At 34.5% G+C, this 21,348-nt stretch overlaps 2 protein-coding genes and 1 pseudogene across 2 annotated transcripts; all 3 read right to left on the reverse strand.

Moving 5' to 3' along the window:
* Positions 1-729: 729 nt before the first annotated feature.
* LOC114757992 (dof zinc finger protein DOF5.7-like) lies at positions 730-2,106 on the reverse strand. The gene has a single exon (XM_028946974.1). The coding sequence runs from the start codon at positions 1,850-1,852 to the stop codon at positions 959-961; it is 894 nt and encodes a 297-aa protein (XP_028802807.1). The 5' UTR covers positions 1,853-2,106; the 3' UTR covers positions 730-958.
* Positions 2,107-9,813: 7,707 nt separating this feature from the next.
* On the reverse strand, positions 9,814-11,256 carry LOC114757991 (probable mannitol dehydrogenase; annotated as a pseudogene).
* Positions 11,257-18,556: 7,300 nt separating this feature from the next.
* LOC114757989 (probable mannitol dehydrogenase) lies at positions 18,557-20,166 on the reverse strand. The gene is made up of 5 exons (XM_028946971.1): positions 20,069-20,166; positions 19,850-19,963; positions 19,222-19,735; positions 18,937-19,090; positions 18,557-18,838 (listed from the first exon to the last, which is right to left on the reverse strand). Exons 1-5 carry the CDS (start codon positions 20,164-20,166, stop codon positions 18,630-18,632), a joined length of 1,089 nt encoding a protein of 362 aa, XP_028802804.1. The 3' UTR covers positions 18,557-18,629.
* Positions 20,167-21,348: the final 1,182 nt, after the last annotated feature.

The raw sequence follows: 21,348 nt of genomic DNA on the forward strand, positions 1-21,348 counted from the left end.
CTGGGTCAGGCACTATGAGTTTTGAGTAAATTATTGCTGCAAAGATCAACAGCTGGGGAGCTTTTGGATCTCAGTTCTTATAAATACATATGGAGGGTAACTGGATGATATTATTATGTGCCATAGACTTCTGTCCTTTTGGATATCAATTGACTACGTAAAACAAAAACAGTGTTATGCTGCTAAAGTACCCCATTGATTACAAATGACGCAGCAATCCAAAAATCCTTCACAGATCCCAAAGGACATTTAACAGAAGGGTAAATTCATCACCTAACCCACGAGGAATAAACAAGATATGCATCCCTAGTTATCAATTATCAATATATGAAAAAGTTAAAAAAACACAATCAAATAAAGTAAGTTAGCCCATAAAATTTTCACAAAAGCGTATACATGATGATTCTTGCGGGATCATTTCCTAATTTGTGACAAGTTATATTTTATTGCTCTGAATCTTGAAGCAGAATCCAACGGCTGGAGATCTCAGAATCTTTCCCCTAAAATTATATCTTAGCAAACATACAGAATCCGCAGAAAGCAAGCCATTGCTTTTCCCTTTCATGTACTAATGGATTATTATAACCACAAAGGTGAAAGTAGCTGGATTCAACTGAGCAGAAGTATACTAGTTAATGGAGCGGAAAGCTTAGCCATCAATACAAAGAAATGAGATTTAGACTGTTGAATAATCCCTAGTGAAATCGATGAGCATGTGCACGAGATTCATGAAAGAAAAAAGGTTTAAGAATTTTCTGTTATATATATGTTACACATATACCTCTTAATAATCAATTCAAAGCCAACATATATAGAATAACACAGCATACATAGACTATCATCACTACCATATACCTAGAACGGGTTTAGAATTGAGATTTGTGATAATTATCGAACGATTCGGTGGGGAAAAAAAGAAAAGAAAAAGGTGTACTCAGTTCTTCTTCTACCTCATAATCTAGGGCAAAGCACTGTATTGCTGCTGCACATCACCCCAACCTTGAAGACTCCAGTTATTGCTTCCATTATCATTCCCATTACCTCCACCTCCGCTGCTTGTAGTTGGTGTTGGAGTCACTGAAGCATACGAGCTCCCGAAGAACCACTCTGTGGGTGTATCTCTTCTCGAACTTCCGACCACGGGAGAGATCTCTTCAGGCTTCGAAATCTCAAGATTCTGAAACAAAATAGGGTTTGATGATCTCTGATGACTCTGGTTCTCGAGATTAATCGCTGAAACGGGTCGGTTATCTTTTAGACTACTTGCAGTATTATCCCCTCCAAACAGCATCGCTAGTCTCTGCTGCTGCAGTTTCCAGTGAAGGTCTTGGTTTATTGAGCTCAGAGACTCAATCGAAGAAGCAAGGCTGCTCTGAACGTTCAGTGAGCTCATACCTTGGATTACACCACCGTTAAGTGGGTAATTATATCCAATATTGAAAGAACTTGAGGTTCCTTCGAGGTTAAGAGCTGGAGGGTGATCGTTCAGCCTAGGGAAGGGTAAGAAGTTAGCGGCGGTACCACCAAGGTGAAAGTCCAGAGAAGGGGAGAAGCCACCGTCATTTGAGAGTCTTGAGGATGACGATGATTTCAGTTTCTTGTTCTTCCGGCAACCGCCGCCAATCGGAACGTTACGCAAGGCTCCGCCTTTTGTCCAGTATCTACGACAAGTCTTGCAGAAATGCCTCGGCTGAGTCAGGCTGTAATTATTGTAGTAGCAGAATTTAGTGTTGGGAGAGTCACATCTCGGGCACTTTAGCCCTTGCTCTAACTGCCTCGCCGCCGTCGCAGAGGTGCTTTTCCGGCCGCCTGAGTCCTGGCTCTCGTCTTTCGTCGTCGCCGGAGCTGACATGGTCGGGAAGGAAAATATAGGGTGAAGAAGATAGCAAGTATTGTGAGCTGAGAAAGATTCAGTTTTTCAGTTTCCTTTTGCAGAGGCAAACATCCTTATCTGATCAATTGAATGAGTTCATGCATGGTGATGATGGAAGAGAGAAATGGGAAGGGAGGGCCTTTTGATGATGAGTGCCTGTGATCTTCATCAAAGAGGGTGATTGGAAATTAGTGTACTTTTTCAGATCTAAGGGAATAAAGATAGCAAGCTATATGTAAACAGAAGTGCACACTAGTGATATAGAGAGGCACAGATAGAGAGAGGAGGCTCAGATCTCACTAGAAAAAGGAGAAGTCGATATTATATATACGAGAGAGAGAGAGAGAGAGAGGGGGGGGGAGGGAGAGATCACAATAAAAGTAAATGATCCAAGGCTGTTATGACAGTAGAGAGAGATTGACCACTATACTACAACTATAAGTCTCTACAAACAAATACTCTTTAAGAGACTGAAACTCCTTTACTGTGGTTGATAATGATGGGAGATATGTTGGAGTTTGGTGAGTGACGATTATAATTAAGCATCGCCATCATCATCTCCTGCAAAGTGAAAATAAATAGATATACACTAACGCAACAATTCTGGCTGGTTAAAAACAAAAAAAATTCTGGCTGACGCAATTTATAAAAGAACTTACTTTTATCAGCTCAGACAACTTTAACAAACGTTTTCGTCATTCATTCAGACCTTTTCTTTTTGTCACATACAATTTAACTTAAAACATTAATGGATTTTTCCCGGAAAATATATTGCCGCATTGATTATTGAATTCATTGGAATTACTCATGACCAATAACCGCAGTTAATTAATTTCTGAAGCTCCAGAAGAAATAATATTCTCTTTTCTTGTGGGTCATATATAGTTGTTGGCTGATGATGAAAAAATTAGATTTTGATTGCATGGTAGTACATGGGCTATTGTAACATGTGTATAATTAGGAATAGAATAAAACCTATTAGGGGTATCAGAGCAAGAAATGATGCAAGGACGAGAGAAGAGAGGGGGGGTGTGATTTCAGAGTACAAAGGCATACTGCTGATCTGTCACGCCCAACAGTTTGTCTATTATATGATATATTATTTCTCTCTTTTTCTTTTTTGTTTTAGGCCATCATGTCATCAGTAAATTTTTTTATATTTGAAACGTCCCTTTTGAACTAAAAGCCTAAGCACCCACTTTACTTTGAACTTTGAAGACCCCAAATGAAGCCTTACACGTGTGGCATCCCCCCAAGATATCCCTCCAATCTGGTTTATTATGTTATTTGATGTGTGTGTGTGTATACCTCATCATTAAAATAACTTTCGTTTATTGCAATGAATAGTGGTGGTGATATCTCTTTATTGGTCCACCGCTACATTACAGTATGGCCCATACCACTACGTCCCCTTTGCTTCGTCGACCCTTAATTGAAGTAAAAGTTTTAGAGAAGAGTACAAGTCCTTCTAAAGTTTATGCCTCAGCTAAAATGGAAGGTCAGATCTTTTAAACATTTCAAGTTTAAACTCGTATATAGAAGCAGGTTATGACATTCTTAATTAATTGCCCAATCATACAAAAGAATAGGCCAAATCAAGCACTTTCTCCCCCGCCAAACAAAAAAAAGAGGAGAAAGAAGCCTTTTATTTTTGTTTGTTCTTCATATTCTATATATTTGAATCTGACATAAATGAACGAAGCTATGGCCAAGAGAGAGAGGGAATATGTACAGTAGAGCGGAAAAAGAAATAACTCTTGTAACTGCAAAGATGCCCTAACCATAACAGGACTTTTAACGGTCATGATCAAGCGCTGAGTTGTTTGTCTTGTTCTGGCTTTTCAGTTGATGTATATATGAAATAACCCTTATGGGAACCAGGAGATATAGAATAACGTGTGGAAAAAAAGATAGTTACTGTGAGATCACCATGCATGATCAGCTGCCCAGCTATATACACGCATCAGAAAGAAAGAGATCTGTGAACAGTACTTGAAAAGTCCGCTAAATTTCCTCCTATACCCAGAAGAGAAAAGAAGGCAAAATTCATCAGTGACAGTGGTGAAAGTTTTAATCTTTATTCATTAATTAAGAGTACTCTCATTGATCACTCGAAGATAGGTCGCTTAAAAATTAGTTATCCCAGAAAAAAGAGTGCTCTTCTTAATTTATCTAATATTTTTTTGTTTCCTAACAGACAAATATAGCTAACAAGGTATGTAGGCATGGAACCACCACCGCCAACCGTTTAACTATGAGAAGCTTAAAAGCTTATATATTGTTGGAAAGTTTTCATAAATCTTGGGTGATCGAAAGTGTGTAACATCAATATATATAATACAATACTAAGAAAAAATTGAAAACTTCCCTCCCGCAACCCATGACCGACAAGGGAAGCTTGTTAAATGATAATGAGGAAAAGTGGAAGGGCATAGGTACAAGTAATAAGGTGAAAAGAGACAGGTCCAGGCAAGAGAGGGGGAGAGAGGAAGGAACACGTGAGAGAGGAGAGGTGGCTGGATTCCCGTGAGACCAAACCATGAGAAACAACATTAACCCCAGCCTCATTCATATGCGTTACATAACCCCAAGGTTTCCTCCAACGTTACATCTCACGAGCTATCCTCTCTCTCTCTCTCTCTCTCATCCCGTTCCTCTAACCACTTTTATCACCTTCTACTTCTTTTTCAACTTTCCTAGTAATTTATTATATGTGCATTGTACCAGAAGGCAGTTTGTTTAATTTCTTCCTTTTTAATTGCGGTTGCAGATGTCCTCAAGTTTGTCCAATTGCGTTAAAGGATGAAAATACGGTGGCAAGTAACCGATTTTATGATCTGAACAAATTAAAAACCCAAAGGGCGGAGGCTTTATTTCTTGGAAACAGAAATGATTTATCTTCTTTTGGAAACTGACGGATCCGGCGGCCTCAAGCCTCGTGGGAGCTAGGAAGGCAAAGGAAAAACAACTCAAGCAGGTTGAAGTAAAAAGAAAGTTCTTATGAACCGAGAGGCTTGATTCTAAGAAGAGTTTATATCCATTTAAACACAAATTCTCAGGGTTAAGAATGTTTGAACGGAAAAACTGTTCTTGGAATAAGAGCTACTCTATTATTTTGGATTTCGCAGCACTTGAATTTGACCTAATAATAACAATTATAAGATATTTTCTCTAGTCTTAAACATAAAAACTAATTCAATTATATATTTTGGTTTTAAATTAAAACATTAATTCTTTTTATCTCCTATTTATAAATATATTTAAAAACTATTCTTATTGATGGTACAATTTTTAAATTTCGGATTCCAGTTTCCAATGTGGATTATTAAAAGAAGGAGTATTTTTTTAAAAAAAGTTAATGTTATGAAATTAACTAACAAAGAAGTTAGATTAGAGAAGAGATGTAGACAAGAAAATGAGAGAATAATATTGTATTTCTTCACTTTCTTTATTTTACAATGACATGCCCTATGTATAGGCATAGTCTTACACACAAATTATACTTGTACTTAAATAACATAGTGGACTATAAATCACATAAATATGAGTGGAAGGTGAATTACAAGATTAAAAGCATAGTAAAAGAGTAATTGAGGAATAATGTATAATAGACGTAGTGGGAGTTGATGAAGTTGAGAGGAAGAGGAGATGGATATCTACTCTTGGTAATTTCATAACAGTTAACGCATTTAAACACTTAATGAAAAATAATCAACTTAACTGTTTTTTTTAAATTTATATGAATTAATTAACTGCAGCACTCACATCTAGAAACAAATGAAGTATTTTAGATAAGAAGACGAAAGGATACCGGGAATGGAGCTTCACAATACTCAAATATAATTTGGTAGTACTAGATATTGTATAAAAAAGAAAGAAAATATTTTTTAAGTTTATTTTTTATCTTACAAATATCTAAAATCTATTATATCAAATAATCTACATCCAAACAAGTTCCAAATGAGCAGTAGCTATCTCAATGTGGTTTGTACCAATCCAGTATTGAGGCCTTAACTTGGGATCTCAATTGAAAAATATTTAGTCCCTTTTATTTGATTCAACTGCCGTTATTGGCAGTATTTCTCAAGGTCTTTAGATAGCTTATGGTGTTGATCATTAATTTTAGGTCATTAGCAAAAAAGCTAATTAATTTAACACTTATTGTTCGGTACCTCAAATATGAGTGTTTTTCATACAAAAACACTTGTACTTAAAAAAAGAGAGAGAAGAAAGTTAATTAATGTTTCAACTTTCAAATTCTCAAGCTCAAGTTTATCCGAAGGACAAATTACTTGATATATAACGTGTGTGATTGATTATAAGAGGGTGTCCAGGTAGAAATAAAATCATGGTTTTAAAAATATTTTTACGATATGCGAAGTAAATATATGAAAGAGTTTACCTCTAAAAAGCACTTTTAGCATAACCCAAACACCTCCTAAATTTGAAGGGGGCATATCACACAATTTATATACATCTAGCTGTTCGTGATTAGAAATTAAGAGAAGTATATAAACCAAAACAAGGAATTCAAAATTTTATATGATGAAAAACTTTGAATTACATATTTATTCTATTCCATTTGGCTCTAGTTTGGATATACTAGACATAGCATAAATACGAATCTAAAGTAAGATGACCCGCATGTGAAAGAATAAATTCACTTGACACAGTGATTCGTGCTACAGTTTTTTTCCTTTCGTTTTCCTTTTCCTTTCTATCTGCTGATGTTGATTTTGAATCGTATTGATATATTGAATTGAAAGGAAAAAGAAAGAGAGAGAGGAAAGAGTACATATGCCTCGCAGCTGAATTGACATGTTATGGTTTAGGCAGAAGGAAAAAGAGAGCATGCAATGAGGCATATGTATAAGGCAACAGTGGAAGCAAACCAAACGCAGAGAGAGAAGGAGGAGGACAGAAAGCCCCACTTCCATTCAATTTTTCTCTTTATCACAGTGACGAAAGTACACAAGTATAAACAAGCAGAAAGGAGAGTAGTGTATAAGTATCTTGTCATGTTCATCAAAATCCACCTCTTGGATATTTGTATTCTACACCGGTTATTTACGGTAATCGAAATTTAGAAACCAGAGTGTTAAAAGACAAAATCCAAAGCAATATATATGAGCATACAGTTTCCTAGGCGATGTCCAACAATTAAGGTGCGTCAAATGAACAATCGCTTTCACGTGAGATTGACTGATGCAAAGGCAAAGAGAAAGAAAAGAAAAAAGAAAGCAAAAAGAAAAAAAGAAAAAAAAGAAAGCAGAATATAGAATCATCAGAAAAGATCTAGATACAGTGAGAGAGAGGGTGTGGGAGACGCTTCACTACTGTTAGTTGAGGAATGTACAAGTGAGAGTGGTACAGTACAGAGAAAGAGAAGAGAAATCAGAGTGGATGGCGATGGATTGGGGGAGGGAGGGAGGGAAGAAGAAGAAGAAGAGCATTGAATGAGAATGGATCAGAATGGGTTGGGCAAAAGAGTACGGATTGATCGATGAGCGTGCTTTCTGAAGTTCTGTCCCCTAGTGCTAGTCTTTCTCTTTCTCTTGCTTAATGCTTTGTCTCTCTCTTTCTCTAAATTATTAACAATCCCGCGGCTACGTATGGCCACCCTCTCCTCCCGTCTCTTCACTCTATTATTATTATTATTGTCATCAGAAATCCATCACTTTTCTGCCTTTTGTTCTTTGATTTTCTGATTCTTGGGTTCTGTCAAAAGCTGACTTTTTCTTCTTTTATGTTTCCTCCCATATCAGAGTCATATAATTTGGAATTGTTTTTTTAAAATTCTATTTTGGTCCTTTTTTATTCATTCAGAAAAGATCAATGTCAAAATTTATAACAATTAGGGGGAAATGGCATTTAAAGATCACGATAATAAATCAATTACATTCATGCAATTATTTATTGAAGTTACAGAGGAGGACCGTTGTTTCAAAAAAGGTGAGAAATAGGTTTGAAAGGGGTGGGAACACTTAACTAATAGTATACAGAATATTAGATTGAGATAAAATCATAATTTTAAAAATAATTTTATAATATATGAAAAAAAATTATTTCAACCTAAGTGAAAACACTAAAAATGTTTCTTGAAAGAAACCAAACAGCCCTTCATATATTTGCAAGCTATACACACACACACGGGGCCACAAAATGATATATATACGGCCGATGTAAATTTATGACAGATAAGTAACGCAGAATTGCTTAGTTTTAAATATTACGATATCGTAATATCGATGTTTAGAATCATAGTACCTCTGTAATAAATCAACTTGGTGAAGGTTTAAATTTACAACTTATCAATCACGTGATTTGTTCAAAATTTTATACTACCTCGTGTTCTTAATATAAGAGTTTATTTGGCTTTTATTTTGAATCTAAATATAAGACTTCAATCCATTTTGTCTTTTATATTTATCTATTTTTTTTAAGATAGTCTTTATAATAATAGTAGTTCTAACAAATATATTTGATTAATAAGGATGTTTTAGGAAAGACAACACATATTTATTACAAATAACTAACTTAACTAATTTTCTTAATCTACTCAAATTAGTCAACTAGTTCTTATATTAATGATTAGAGGTAGTATTTTATATAAGAGCTAATATAATCTTTAGTTCCTTAAATTTTCTCTTATTTTAATTTTAGTTTCTCAAATTTCAAATCATATTTTTTGGTCCCTTAATTTTCTTTTTATTTAAAACATTGATTTGTATAATTCAATTAAATCCTTGACATTTTTCCTATTGAAGGACTGAAACCTATGATTTGAAAATCAAATGATCAAAAATTATATTAACCTGTTTATATAAATATAAAAATACTTAATATAAAAAATATTAAAAAATTAGTTCAATATTTTATTACTCATCATAAACAATGAATTTGATTTTCCAACTCGGTAACGCACATCATTTATAGCCCAATGTATTAGGCGGAACTCGTAAAGAAAAACTTGTGACGGGCCAAAATCGGCCTCATGGATACGGGCTGGAATATTTTAGCTTCAGCCCAAATTTATGGCCCGTGGACAAGAGGGTGATGGGTCTTGAGTTTAGTTTTCTCCTTTTGGACTCTTGCATCTTTATCGGCCCAAAATGGAAGCCTCCCCACTCTTGCCAATGCCAATGGGGGTCTGAGTAATAGGCGCCCCATGACATAACAACCAGTTCATGGTAAACCCCTGTTCAAATTCTTATTGTGAGATTTGTCTATATTTAGTACTCAATAATGCGTCAAACAGAATTACTTCTAATAAGAGAATACATGTACTTATAAAAAAAAAATCAGTTCATAAGCGTGGATTAGGTTTAGCAAAAAGGACTAGTTTTTCACAACGTGATAAACTAAGATTTGAATCTCTGCAGAAAGAGGTGTTCACATTTAATACCTAATAGTGTCTCGGATATGATTCCTCCTGTGCTTAAAAAAAAATCAGTTCATGGAAGGTGCAAGGAGTTCATGGTTCCAAAAAAAAAAGTGAAAAGATTCATACTCCTAAAAATCATGTCTAGCAGAATTCATTTTGAAATATAGCCTGTTATGTAGGGCCTACTTTAATTTTTTTTCCCTGAAAACACACAATATTTTTCTTTGTTTTTTGTCACAAGAATTATAAATGTAAACGCGTATATAAACATTACAACGAACGAATCTTTATCCAAATTAGTGTCCCCCGGAATATATGAAGTAAAACGAAAAAATTAATCTTAATCCTTTAAATTTTAATCCATTTGTTTAAGATTAAGTTTCAATTTTTAAATAGGTTAAAACTCAATCCTTAACCTTTTTTCGTTTAGTAAATTAATCCTAATCATCCGTAACTCACCTTGAGTCATCCGATGTAGGTTGCAGACGCTGTTAAAAATTGGTGATGTGGCTTCCGAGTAAGCTAGAAAATTACAAAAAGAGAAAAAGAGCATGATTTAATTAATATAAGGTGCACCCAGCAATACAAGTTTCCCATTAGACTTCACCAGACCAATCAAAGGCCCCAGAGGATGCTGTGCAGAAACTGTGTCAATGATCCCATCCGAAGTCCCCATTGCAGCTTACACACATACATACAAGTGAACATAGAAATCTGATTTTTTTGTGACTACGTTTTGTCCAATATTTCAATACTCCCTCCGATGCCTAGTATATAGTAACTAGTTGTTGGGTTGAATTTAGTCCAAAACATAAGTTCATAATCTATTTTATCTCCTGTATTTATTATTTTTTTTCAAACTAGTTCACCTATATATAATCTAATGTTACAGTATATTTTAGAAAATCATGTGTCATATTTAGTTATAATTGACTAATTTATATAACTTATTTAATGTATCAAAATTAGTTTAGTAGTTTTTATATTAAGTTTGAGAGAGGTATCGTACCTGCATCTGATCTTGCTGGCGGCTGACAACAAAGGAGTCAGCTCCAAGATGTTCAGTGGCTTCCTTCTTTTTGTTAATAGATGTACTAACGACAGTTACCTTAGCCCCAAAGGCTTTGGCGAACTTGACAGCCACATGGCCAAGGCCACCAAGACCAACCACACCCACATGAAGGCCTGGCTTGTCCAGACCAAAGTTCCTCAAGGGGCTATACACTGTGATCCCAGCACAAAACAGAGGAGCCGCAACATCAAGAGGCAAAGCATCTGGGATACGAACCACAAAGTGCTCGTCTGCGACCATAAAATCTGAGTACCCTCCATATGTCATAGTGCCATAAATCCACATACTTTGAACCAGAAGTTAACACTTGCTTTGAGCATTGGTTCTCAAGGTCGTCGGAGCAGCTTTGACATGAACGGCAGGACCCAACCATGAATCCCACACCAACCTTATCTCCAACTTTGAATCTGTCTACCTTGCTTCCCACCTTTGTCACTACTCCTGTAATCTCTTGCCTGAATTAATCCCCCATATATAGTAGTTTAGAATGAAATCAACCTTGACATTCATATATACCACACAATCAGTTATAAATTTCATGAGAGAGAATGAAAATATAGACACGTACCTACCCAGGTGCAAGGGGATAGACGGAAATGCCCCAGTTGTTCTTAAGCAAGTGGAGGTCGGTGTGGCACACTCCACAATACATCACTTTGAAGGTCACATCTTTCTCTCCGGTTTCTCTGCAGAAATGAAACGGTTGATCTCAGCGACAAAAATGATGGAACCGACAAAAAACGGTCATTATAATGAAACACGCAAGGATGTGTGTGGGTGTGTCCGTCTCTATATATGTGTGTGAGTGTGTGTGTGTGTGTGTGTACACCTTCGAGAGAAGTTGAAAGGAGAGAGAAGCCTAGATGCGTCCCTTGCTGCCCATCCGAAGGCCTTCCTTGGATGCTCAAACCCTGGTTGTAGTACCATTTGAGTCTCTGCTATTTATGCATATATCAGTCAGGCTCGCAAGTTAAAGACAAGAAGGTATACAAAAAGGAAGTGCACACGAATGAGGTACGAGGAATGAGGGAGCTGCTATTTATAAGTGACAAGTGGTTGGCTGTTTTGACGTGCTCCATGACGCACACGACTTGAGACTTCCACTTATTGGAGTGTCGGCCTTGCTTTTTCTTCTGAGGTTTTTTTTTATTATGTTGTTTGAATTTTTCCTGTGAAGAAAATGTGCCACCAGTCATCCGTTTCTTGGCAAACCACAAAGATCCAAGTGGAATGATAATTTAAAATAAAATTTGATTACACCATGCGATTTTTTTGGGGTCGGATTAGATTATCCAAAGAAGTCATTATCACCACTGAGTGTGAAACGTTGTTATTTTAAAGAAACTCTACATGTTACAATGATGTTATCTTCATGCAAAATTATTTTAAACAATTATTGGGTAATAAAGCCATGTTGTTTCATGATAGATAATATATGGTTCTGACTTCTTAATTGAAGATTTATATTGCTTTAAAAATTACCAATAATATTTATAAATGCCTCTTAACATAACTCCGTTCAGACACAACATAAAAAATAAGTGCCTTTGTTTCCAAGTGTATTAGAGCAAAAGTCAAATTATCATCACTCTGTAAAATTCGTTGTTGTCATGATTGGAGTTTTGGGAGTACAAATTATAATACGGTTTTCACTGTATTGTGAAAAAAATTTGCTATCAACCCAATTTGCATATGGAAATTGAAATAAGTGGAGGCAAACTAAACATAAAAAGAAGGAAAATTTTCACTTAAGGTTTACTGTAGCCAATTAATTTCAAAAAGCCCTTTTATAATTATGAAATATCACTACAGAACTAAAAAAGGAAAAATGAAATTAATTTGGATATAAAAAAGACGCTGTTGCCCCTCAAAATTATTCTCCTAGGATTTGAAAAAAGTGTGAAAATTATTAGGTCGCTCTCTCACTCTAGCAACTGCCAACCTCTTCCCTATCTCACTCTCTGAAACTTCCCCTGCAAGTGTTTAATGAGAGCCTTCACTCGTCGTTGCTACTAAAAGCCTTCACAGTCACTGCTATTCTAGTAAGGAGAGCCTTCACTGTTGTTATTGTTCTAGTAAAGAGAGCCTTCACCATCGCCCCTACCAGTCTTGAATGAGAGGCTTCGCCTTCACCATGATGTCTCTCTTTGTGGATGTGATTTCTTTCACTGTCTTTAAATTCAAAAATTTCTCTATACATCACTGTAAAATCCTTCTCAATTTGTTGTATTGTAGATTTTATGGGTGTGGTTTGGGTTGTCATGGAGTTCTAAACCATTGAGAAATTTTTTTTATTACTTTGAGTAGTTGAGCAAAAATTATTCAGCGGTTTGAGTTCAAATTCACAGCATTAAGTGTTGAGAGTGAGTTACTTCTTTTGTGCATTTTCAATTCCTATCATGAATGTAGAGCTTGTGACAAAAGGGTAGTTGTTAATTAATTATATAATTTTGAAGCTTGTTTCATCTGTCATCCAGTTTTTTTGCTTGCCAAACTGATCATTATTCATTCATAGCATAAGCATTCTTGTGTAGGCTTAGTTTATCTATACTCACAAATCAGTGTCCGCTCTTCATACTGCGAGTTTATTTACTTGTTTTTTAGTTATGGATTGTAAACAATTTTTTTAATGTCACGAAGATCCATATGCGTGGTAAGTTGAGGTTGCAAAAGAAAAGAAATTTCCTTGTTTTGATTTGTTGGAATTTGATGGGTGGAATAACTTACTGCTTTTTCTTTTCCAAATATGTAAAACTTTTGGAAATATTGCTGGTATTAGAAATCAATATCTTCAATATAAGATTTTAATTATATGTTTTGGTTTGAGTTGTTCTGGAAGTGTAGTACTCATTGCTGTTTTTTTATAGCAAGAAAAATTTTATGAACTCAATTGTACATGCTATTATTGCATTAAAGCTTTGTTAGCCAAGTGAAGATGGAGAATTTACAAGAAGAATTAGCATATTTATCAATTGGTTGTGGCAATTTGATGTTTAGTGGTATAACATTATGCTGTGTTAATTTTGTAGTGATGATTGTGAGATTCGTGTCATCACATATTTAAGAGAGTGGTCCCATGTGGAAGAGAAGGATGGAATTGAGTTTACCATGCTTTATTATATAATAGTAAGAGTTGAATTATAAGTCTATGAGTACATGCAATATTTTCAGCTTTCATTGTTGCACCTACGTGAATGTAATGATGGTGGTACTCATTGTTGTGGCATAGAAATAACACATTGCACTAAGGTCAGGCTTTTTATGGTGGTTTGTTACTCAAAGAAGAAGTACAAAGTCAATTGTTGTTGTGGAACTACTTGAACGGATAAAGATACAAGCAAAAAGAAAGCAAGGACAAGCCAATTGTTATATTTCAATTGCAGATCACATGTCAATTAATTCTCTTATTCTCATTTTCGTCACCAATTTGTGTGGGAGCTATTATTCACCAGTGGAATTCCCAAATTTGTGATAACGATACATAAATTCAGAAGAGGAACACATCTATTTGCAAGTGAGTTAATTTAATTAGAAAAAAGTTCATGATAATTTACAAGTATGGGAGGAATTATTTACACATGGAATTTACAAATTTGCAACAATGGTATATAAATTAACAACAGAAATGCGTTGTAAGTGAGTTAATTTAATTAGAAAAATTCTTGATAATTTACAAGTATAGGAGGAATTATTCACAACTGACACTTGCGAATTTGCAACAAGAATACAAAATTAACAACATAAATATATCCATTTGCAAGTGAGTTAATTTAATTGAAAAAGTTCTTGATAGTTTACAAGTATGGGAGGAATTATTCACCATTGGAACTTGTGAAGTTGCAATAAGGATACATAAATTAACAATAGAAATACATTCATTTGCAAGTAAGTTAGTTTAATTGAAAAAATAATTATTTGGGAGGGACTATTCATAATTGGAATTTGCATATTTGTCATGAGGATATGTACATTAACAACATAAACACGCTAATTTGCAAGTGGCCTAATTTAATTAAAAAATTTGAACAAGAGAAACATGTCCATTTGCAAGTGGACTAATGTGTTTATACATTTACATACTTGCCATCTAATTTTATTATAGTACTTGGGACAACTTATCATCATGTATCATCATGAAATTTTTCACCTCTATTCATGGCACCATACAAAATGGATTCCAACCCACCCAAAAAAAACTAAATAAGTTGTAGTAACTACTTTCCTAACCATTTCAAAAATATATTTTGGCATTCATATATATATATATAGAGCAACTGTATATAAAACCAATAAAGACTATGTTCAACAATAAAGTCATGCAGTGTTTGAATTTCTACAAATGTTTCTAGTATGACCAGCTTCACCATATCTTGAACAATGATACTCTTTTTGTTGTTGGAATTGAGATTTAATCATCTGAGTTCTAGCCTTCCAAGACAGTAAGTAGTCAATAGTGGTTGTAGAAAGATAGGGGATGTGTATTTATCATATCAAAGGGAATTTGGCATAGGAATATCACGTGTCTCAATTGGAATCATGAGTTTGCCAAAAAAATTTTCTTGAGTTAAGAATAAAAAGCCATCCTCTGCATATGTAGCCATAACAGTTCCAACCTAAATGAAGTTAGTTGTTCCTATGGTAAAGCAATAAGTATCATGGTTAGTTTTGCTCATTTAGAACATTAAAAACTCAAAATAAAGCATAACTTCAGTTGTTATACCAGTAAATATAAAATTGCTACAATCAACTTGTAAATGCATTAATATTTTTTGTAAATTGTCTAAATTTGATTGTTACACAACAAACATGAATTTACTATCGTTACTTTGTAAATGCACTAATTATTGTTGTAAAATTGCCTAACTTCACTGGTTATACTAGTAAACATGAAATTGCTACAATCAACTTGTAAATATAATTCATTCTTGGAGTGAATTTTCTAGCTTCACTTGTCACACGAGCAAGTGCACTTGCTAATTTCCTTTACTTCAATTATTAATACCAAAGACATGCACTAGCAAGACTCATAAAAACCAGAAATTACAAAACATACAGAAAGCACAAAAAGACATTGAGAATAGCATAGTAGTGACTATTGTTACTAACAAATGTCAATGACCAACTGAAAAGAGTGAACAAAATCAAATTAAAAAAAATAAAGCTCCAAACTTAAACCTCAACTCTTTTAACATGTGCATAGTCCAATTAAATAAAAGTACCCATGGGTTCTTTGAAATCAGTCCAATAGAAACCCTATTGATGAAAACGAGAGACGAGATTTTTAGCAAGAGCGTGTGAAAAAAATGCAAATAGAAAAAGTGTATCTAAACATAGAGTAGCAAAAATATTGTTGGGAGAGGAGATTTATGTCGAAAGAACACGAACAAGTATAGAGAATATGAGATAATGTTAACAAATAAGACTACACTAGTCATCAGAAATGAGAGAATGCGAACTGAGAACACTGAGAGAACAGAGCACAAAGAATGCGAACCAATTTTTATGTGGAAGAGAAAATTTGCTTTCTATTATGAGAGTAAAACCCTATCACAGTGTTTTCTTTTTTTCCTTCTTCAAACATTAAGGGTAACCTGAACATTTTACTTCTCAATATAATTTCTTTTTTTTTTTTGGCTAAAAGACTGTAGTGAAACTTTAAAATTGTTTGGTGGAGAGTGGAAATTATGTTGATAGAGAAGTCCTTTAATAAAATTTTCCCATAAAAAAAAAGTGTTATCCACACTTTAAAGACGTCGTCCACAATTTGCATATGGAGATTGAAATGCACGTGGGCGGCCGGAATTATTTTGATGTACTTAGGATCGATCAATTATTGTAAATAATTCCACCCAGGTCATGCTGTCATAGGCCGAGTGAAGTAACCCTCTACTTTCAACAACCATCACACTCTAAATTCTTCTGTTGATAAGTACAGATATATATATATCGCCAAAATTTTAATAACAACACAGTACTTTGGAATTACAAGTTCTTATATAAAAAATGACTTGGCTTTGAAATTACTCCTCTAGTCCTATTTATAGGATATAAAGAGAATATTTTTTTTATTCTATTTATAGGACACTGAGAGAAATTTTTTTTACGGATATACAATTTTAACCTTCATTTATTATTATGTTGACTTTGTTTATATGATGTATAATATATTAAATAGAGATAAGGTTGGAAAGTTGTTGAATTTTAAATGAGAGTTAATAAAATTTAAGGTTTTCTTTGGTCTATATGAAACATGATGAAAGTGACTTATAAACATGATATTTTGGTGGGTTTTTTTTTTTCCGTAGGATTTGTAGCACTTCTCTCATTACATAATGCCACGTGGAGCCACACTCAGAGGATCTCTCGTTCCAGAACTTTAACCATATCCGCACCACTCATCATGTACCACTTCTTCACGCAGACTACCTTCGGGCGCACAACTTATTGGAGCATTTCTTTGATTTAATTTTTTTAAATTAATTTTTCTTCTTTAAAATAATTTAATAAATATATTTGTGAACTAAATATATCCTTCTAATTTTTACTAAGTACTGGAAATATGGAAAATAAATACTTGAAAATATAAAATATGCGTATTGAAAAAACTCACGCACGAAAATTTTAATTCCAACTAGGTATCATGATTCTTTTATGAAATTTTAAATTTTTAACTATAATTAATATTTTTGAGGATTCTTAAATCTCTGTAAGCAACTTCAATTTTTTCCCTCTTAACCAAATGAAAGGAGGCAGACTATGGATCTTATATGTTATTTATAATTGAAAAACTACCATTTTCATTTTTGTTAGTTGTTTTGTCTTTTTTTTTTTTTGACCTGATAGTTGTTTTGCCTTTGGCTTGATACAGTTTGGGGTTTTTGGTTTTTGTGACAGCAGTTTGGAAAATCTTGCAACACTGTCTATTGCCTTTTGAAAAGGATGGAAACGACGCCGCTTAGTGGCAGCAGAGGGCCGCAGAATGAAGAATAGAATTTTCTCCCCTGCTTAGCCCCCGCTGCTCGTCCTTTGCCTTTAAACTTTGCCGTTTGGAGAGAAAAAGGACCATAGGAGAAAACAAGTGCGCAGACGCGATTGGAAATTTCCAGAACATGGCTAACAGTTTTGGAATAAAAATCTAACAATATTAAGGTTTAACAAAATATAGCAATTTAACTTTTATTAGTTTATTACATTTCATCCAATCCCACCACACTCCACTAACAATATTTGAGATTCTAAATTTTAAAATCACAATAATTTAAGAACTAATTAGAGGGAAAATTTTTATATCCAGTATTTTTAACTAAATTTATAATTTTAAATAAAGGAGGTGGATGTTAAACGTTTTTAATTTGGGTTTTATTTTTATTTTAAATTTGTATGTTATAATATTTTTAATAGCTAGATTATGAAAGTTGTGCTTCCAAATAACTTATGAATGTGAGTTTTATAAATTTTTAGTTATAATAAGAGAATTGAATTAAAAATGTCAGAGAATTCAAAGTTCAAGGGAGAGAAGCCGAACCCCAAAAAAAAGAACTGATTCACATAGACACATGCAAGCCCTCCATTGAATTAGTATATATTTCTCCTCATTTTGCAGTATAAACTAAACTACCAAATGAGTCTTACATTTTAAACCAAAAGAGTATAAGAAGCCCAAAATGTTGAGAAAAATACTCAAATGATATAGTAGCTGGCAGGATACTAATTAATTAAACCAGTTGTTACAGAGACTTTCAGGGTAAATTTATTAACCATGGGTCTGCTTAGAATAGTTTATAAATAACTTTTTAATCGTAATTTATAGAATACGAGATAAGTATATGAGAAGAGTTTTGTCTTGACTTACGTGAAACATGCTTATAAGTGATTACTATTTTATGCCAAACAAAGTCTATATATCACAACACACGCGCACACAGACGTATTTTATTAAGTAATTCTTCGTCTCCTCTTCTAATTAAAACGAAAAACAGCAAGTCGATCTAACCTCAAGTTTTCTCGTGAAAATCTAACAAGGTTGTCATCAAAATTCATCTTCTCAATTCTGTAACAGGTAATATTTCAAGTGACATGTGTAACTAAACTTTCATTTATTTGTACAAACCACGTCATCTAGAACATGATCCCACACAAAATCTTAGGAAGGAATGGCCGTGTATCAATATGATTGGCTAGCTAATTAAAAATTAACACAGCACAAATGATTTATTATCACAGCACCAAAAGTGAACTCTCAGGATGTATAAATTGTTCTCTCCCTCTAGCCATTATATTTCCACTTAAATCATGCAAATCTAAGAGGTTGTGGGCTCCAATGTGTTGCCAATGTCAATCACAAAACGATATTTGACGTCAGCTTTGAGGAGACGTTCCATTGCAGTGTTCACATAATCCACTGGAATAACTTCTATGTCAGGTTTCACGTTGTGCTTGGCAGCAAAATCCACCATGTCTTGCGTTTCCTTCAGCCCTCCCACAGAACTCCCAGCCACCATCTTTCTCCCTGCCAATATATATGTATTTATTGTTGAAACATTAGTAAGCTTCACATATTTATTCTTATCTTCAAAACATGATAAGATATGGTAATTATTTTCTTACCCACAAGTAAAGGGATCACCGGCAGCTCCTGAGGCTTTTCAGGTGCACCCAGCAATACAAGTTTCCCATTAGACTTCAACAGACCAATCAAAGGCCCAAGAGGATGCTGTGCAGAAACTGTGTCAATGATCCCATCCAAAGTTCCCATCGCAGCCTACACAGACATATGCAAGTGACCATAGAATTATTTTACAAGGTCTGATTTTTCTCCTGACTATTCAGATATGCACAGATATATACAACTACCATCATATACGCCAAGCGCATCTGTAAGAGGTACCGTACCTGCATCTGATCTGGCTCGCGGCTGACAATAAAGGAGTCAGCTCCGAGATGTTCAATGGCTTCCTTCTTTTTGTTAGGAGATGTACTGATGACAGTGACCTTAGCCCCAAAAGCTTTGGCGAACTTGACAGCCATATGGCCAAGGCCGCCAAGACCAACCACACCCACATGAAGGCCTCGCTTGTCTAGACCAAAGTACCTCAAAGGGCTATAAACTGTGATCCCAGCACAAAGCAGAGGAGCCGCAACATCAAGAGGCAAAGCATCTGGAATACGAACCACAAAGTGTTCGTCTGCAACCATAGAGTCCGAGTAGCCTCCATGTGTCATAGTCCCATCCACATACTTTGAACCAGAAGTAAATATTTGCTCTGAGCATTGATTCTCGAGGTCGTCGGAACAGCTTTGGCAGGAGCGGCAGGATCCAACCATGTATCCAACACCAACCTTGTCTCCAACTTTGACTTTTTCGACCTTGCTTCCCACCTCTGTCACCACACCAGCAATCTCGTGCCTGAATTAGCCAATATTTGCAGTAGTTAGAATGAATAATCAACCTTGACATTCATAGACTACCAGTTATAAATTTTATCAGAGAGAGTGGATACACACACACACACACACATACCCAGGTACAAGGGGATAGGCGGAGATGCCCCAATCGTTCTTGAGCATGTGGAGGTCGGTATGGCATATTCCACAATACATCACCTTGAATCTCACATCTTTCTCTCCGGTTTCTCTGCAGAAATGAAACGGTTGAATTTAGCGACAAACATAACGGAACAGAGACCAAAAGCGATCAGCATTATAACGAAACACGGATGGATGTGTATATCTAAGACACCTTCGAGAGAAGTTGAAAGGGGAGAGAAGGCCAGATGCGTCTCTAGCTGCCAATCCGAAGGCCTTCCTTGGATGCTCAAACTCAGGTCGTACTGCCATATTCGAATCTGTGATATCTCTGTATCAGTCGCGCTCGTAAAGACAAGAAGGTGTAGTAGAAAAAGAAGTGGACGGGGGATGAGGCGCGAGGAATAAGAAGCGAGAGTTTGGAGAGTACAAGAAAGCAGACATGAATGAGGCATGAGCAAATTGAAGGAGGCTCTATTTATGAGTCACGAGGGGAGGGCTGCCTTAACGTGTTGGATGACGCACACGAGTCCAACGCACGGTGTCGATCTCGTGCTTTTTCTGAGAGGAATTCTAGAAACAAACGCAAACGGCACGTGGAACCATAGGCGAAGAGATCTCTCGTTGATGAACTTTGACCCTAATGCTGTCTCCTTCACATAATCATGTGAAGGCGTGGACCACTTTGCCGCCAGACACCGGCCGTGTAATGTGCAAATTTGAAATTCTTTAAAAAAAAAAAACTGAAAATTACTAAATACTCATACTAAATAAAAAAAATATCAATAACAATTTATTCTTATTTAGAAATTCAGTATTATTAAGTGTTAACACCTGATTTAAAATTTATTAATTTTCAACTTTTTTTTGACATTTTTCCAATTCTTAATCAGTAATTTTTGAATAATTTTTTTAATAAAAAATTAACCGTTAAAAGATAATTTTTATTTTAAATTTTGCACATGTTAAAATATTAAATGATAAAAAATATTAAGAAAATATATATTAAATCTAACCGTCTAACTTCCAATCTGGACGGTTCGAAATTAGATTGTAGAAATATAATACTCTTCTAGTAAACAAACAAATAAATAAAATCCACATGATCATACCTTTAGATGAACAATAATTTCTTTGATAAAAATTAATGTTATCTTCATTTCAAATTTTTTAAATAATAAACCATTTAGGCAATCCAATTTTCTTTTGAAAAATCCTCTTATTGAAACAAAGTGATCCAAATTTTATGTAGTACTCCTTCTATTTTTAACATAAGACATGATTAACTAATTTGACTAGATTAAGAATATTAGTTGAATTAATTAATATGATATATTTTTTTCTAAAATACCCTAAGTATTTTTTTAATTATCTTCTTCCCTCTCTTACTTGATTATTGTTGAGAAAACATCAATAAAGTTAATTTAAAAAAATTGATAATTATATGAAATAGTTATTACATTTAAGACCAATATTAACTTTTTAATTAGATGC

The sequence above is a fragment of the Neltuma alba genome, unplaced genomic scaffold (genome assembly GCF_004799145.2).
Source record: "Neltuma alba isolate B1F8T4 unplaced genomic scaffold, ASM479914v2 tig00010660_pilon, whole genome shotgun sequence".
In the NCBI taxonomy this organism is placed as follows: Eukaryota; Viridiplantae; Streptophyta; class Magnoliopsida; order Fabales; family Fabaceae; genus Neltuma; species Neltuma alba.

Coding starts and splice junctions, on each gene's coding strand:
- LOC114757992 (XM_028946974.1), bottom strand. CDS start 1,852: ATGTCAGCTCCGGCGACGACGAAAGACGAGAGCCAGGACTCAGGCGGC.
- LOC114757989 (XM_028946971.1), bottom strand. CDS start 20,166: ATGGCAGTACGACCTGAGTTTGAGCATCCAAGGAAGGCCTTCGGATTG. Junction 19,091..19,221: donor GCGAGCCAGATCAGATGCAG/GTACGGTACCTC, acceptor ATGTCTGTGTAG/GCTGCGATGGGAACTTTGGA. Junction 18,839..18,936: donor GGTGATCCCTTTACTTGTGG/GTAAGAAAATAA, acceptor ATATATTGGCAG/GGAGAAAGATGGTGGCTGGG.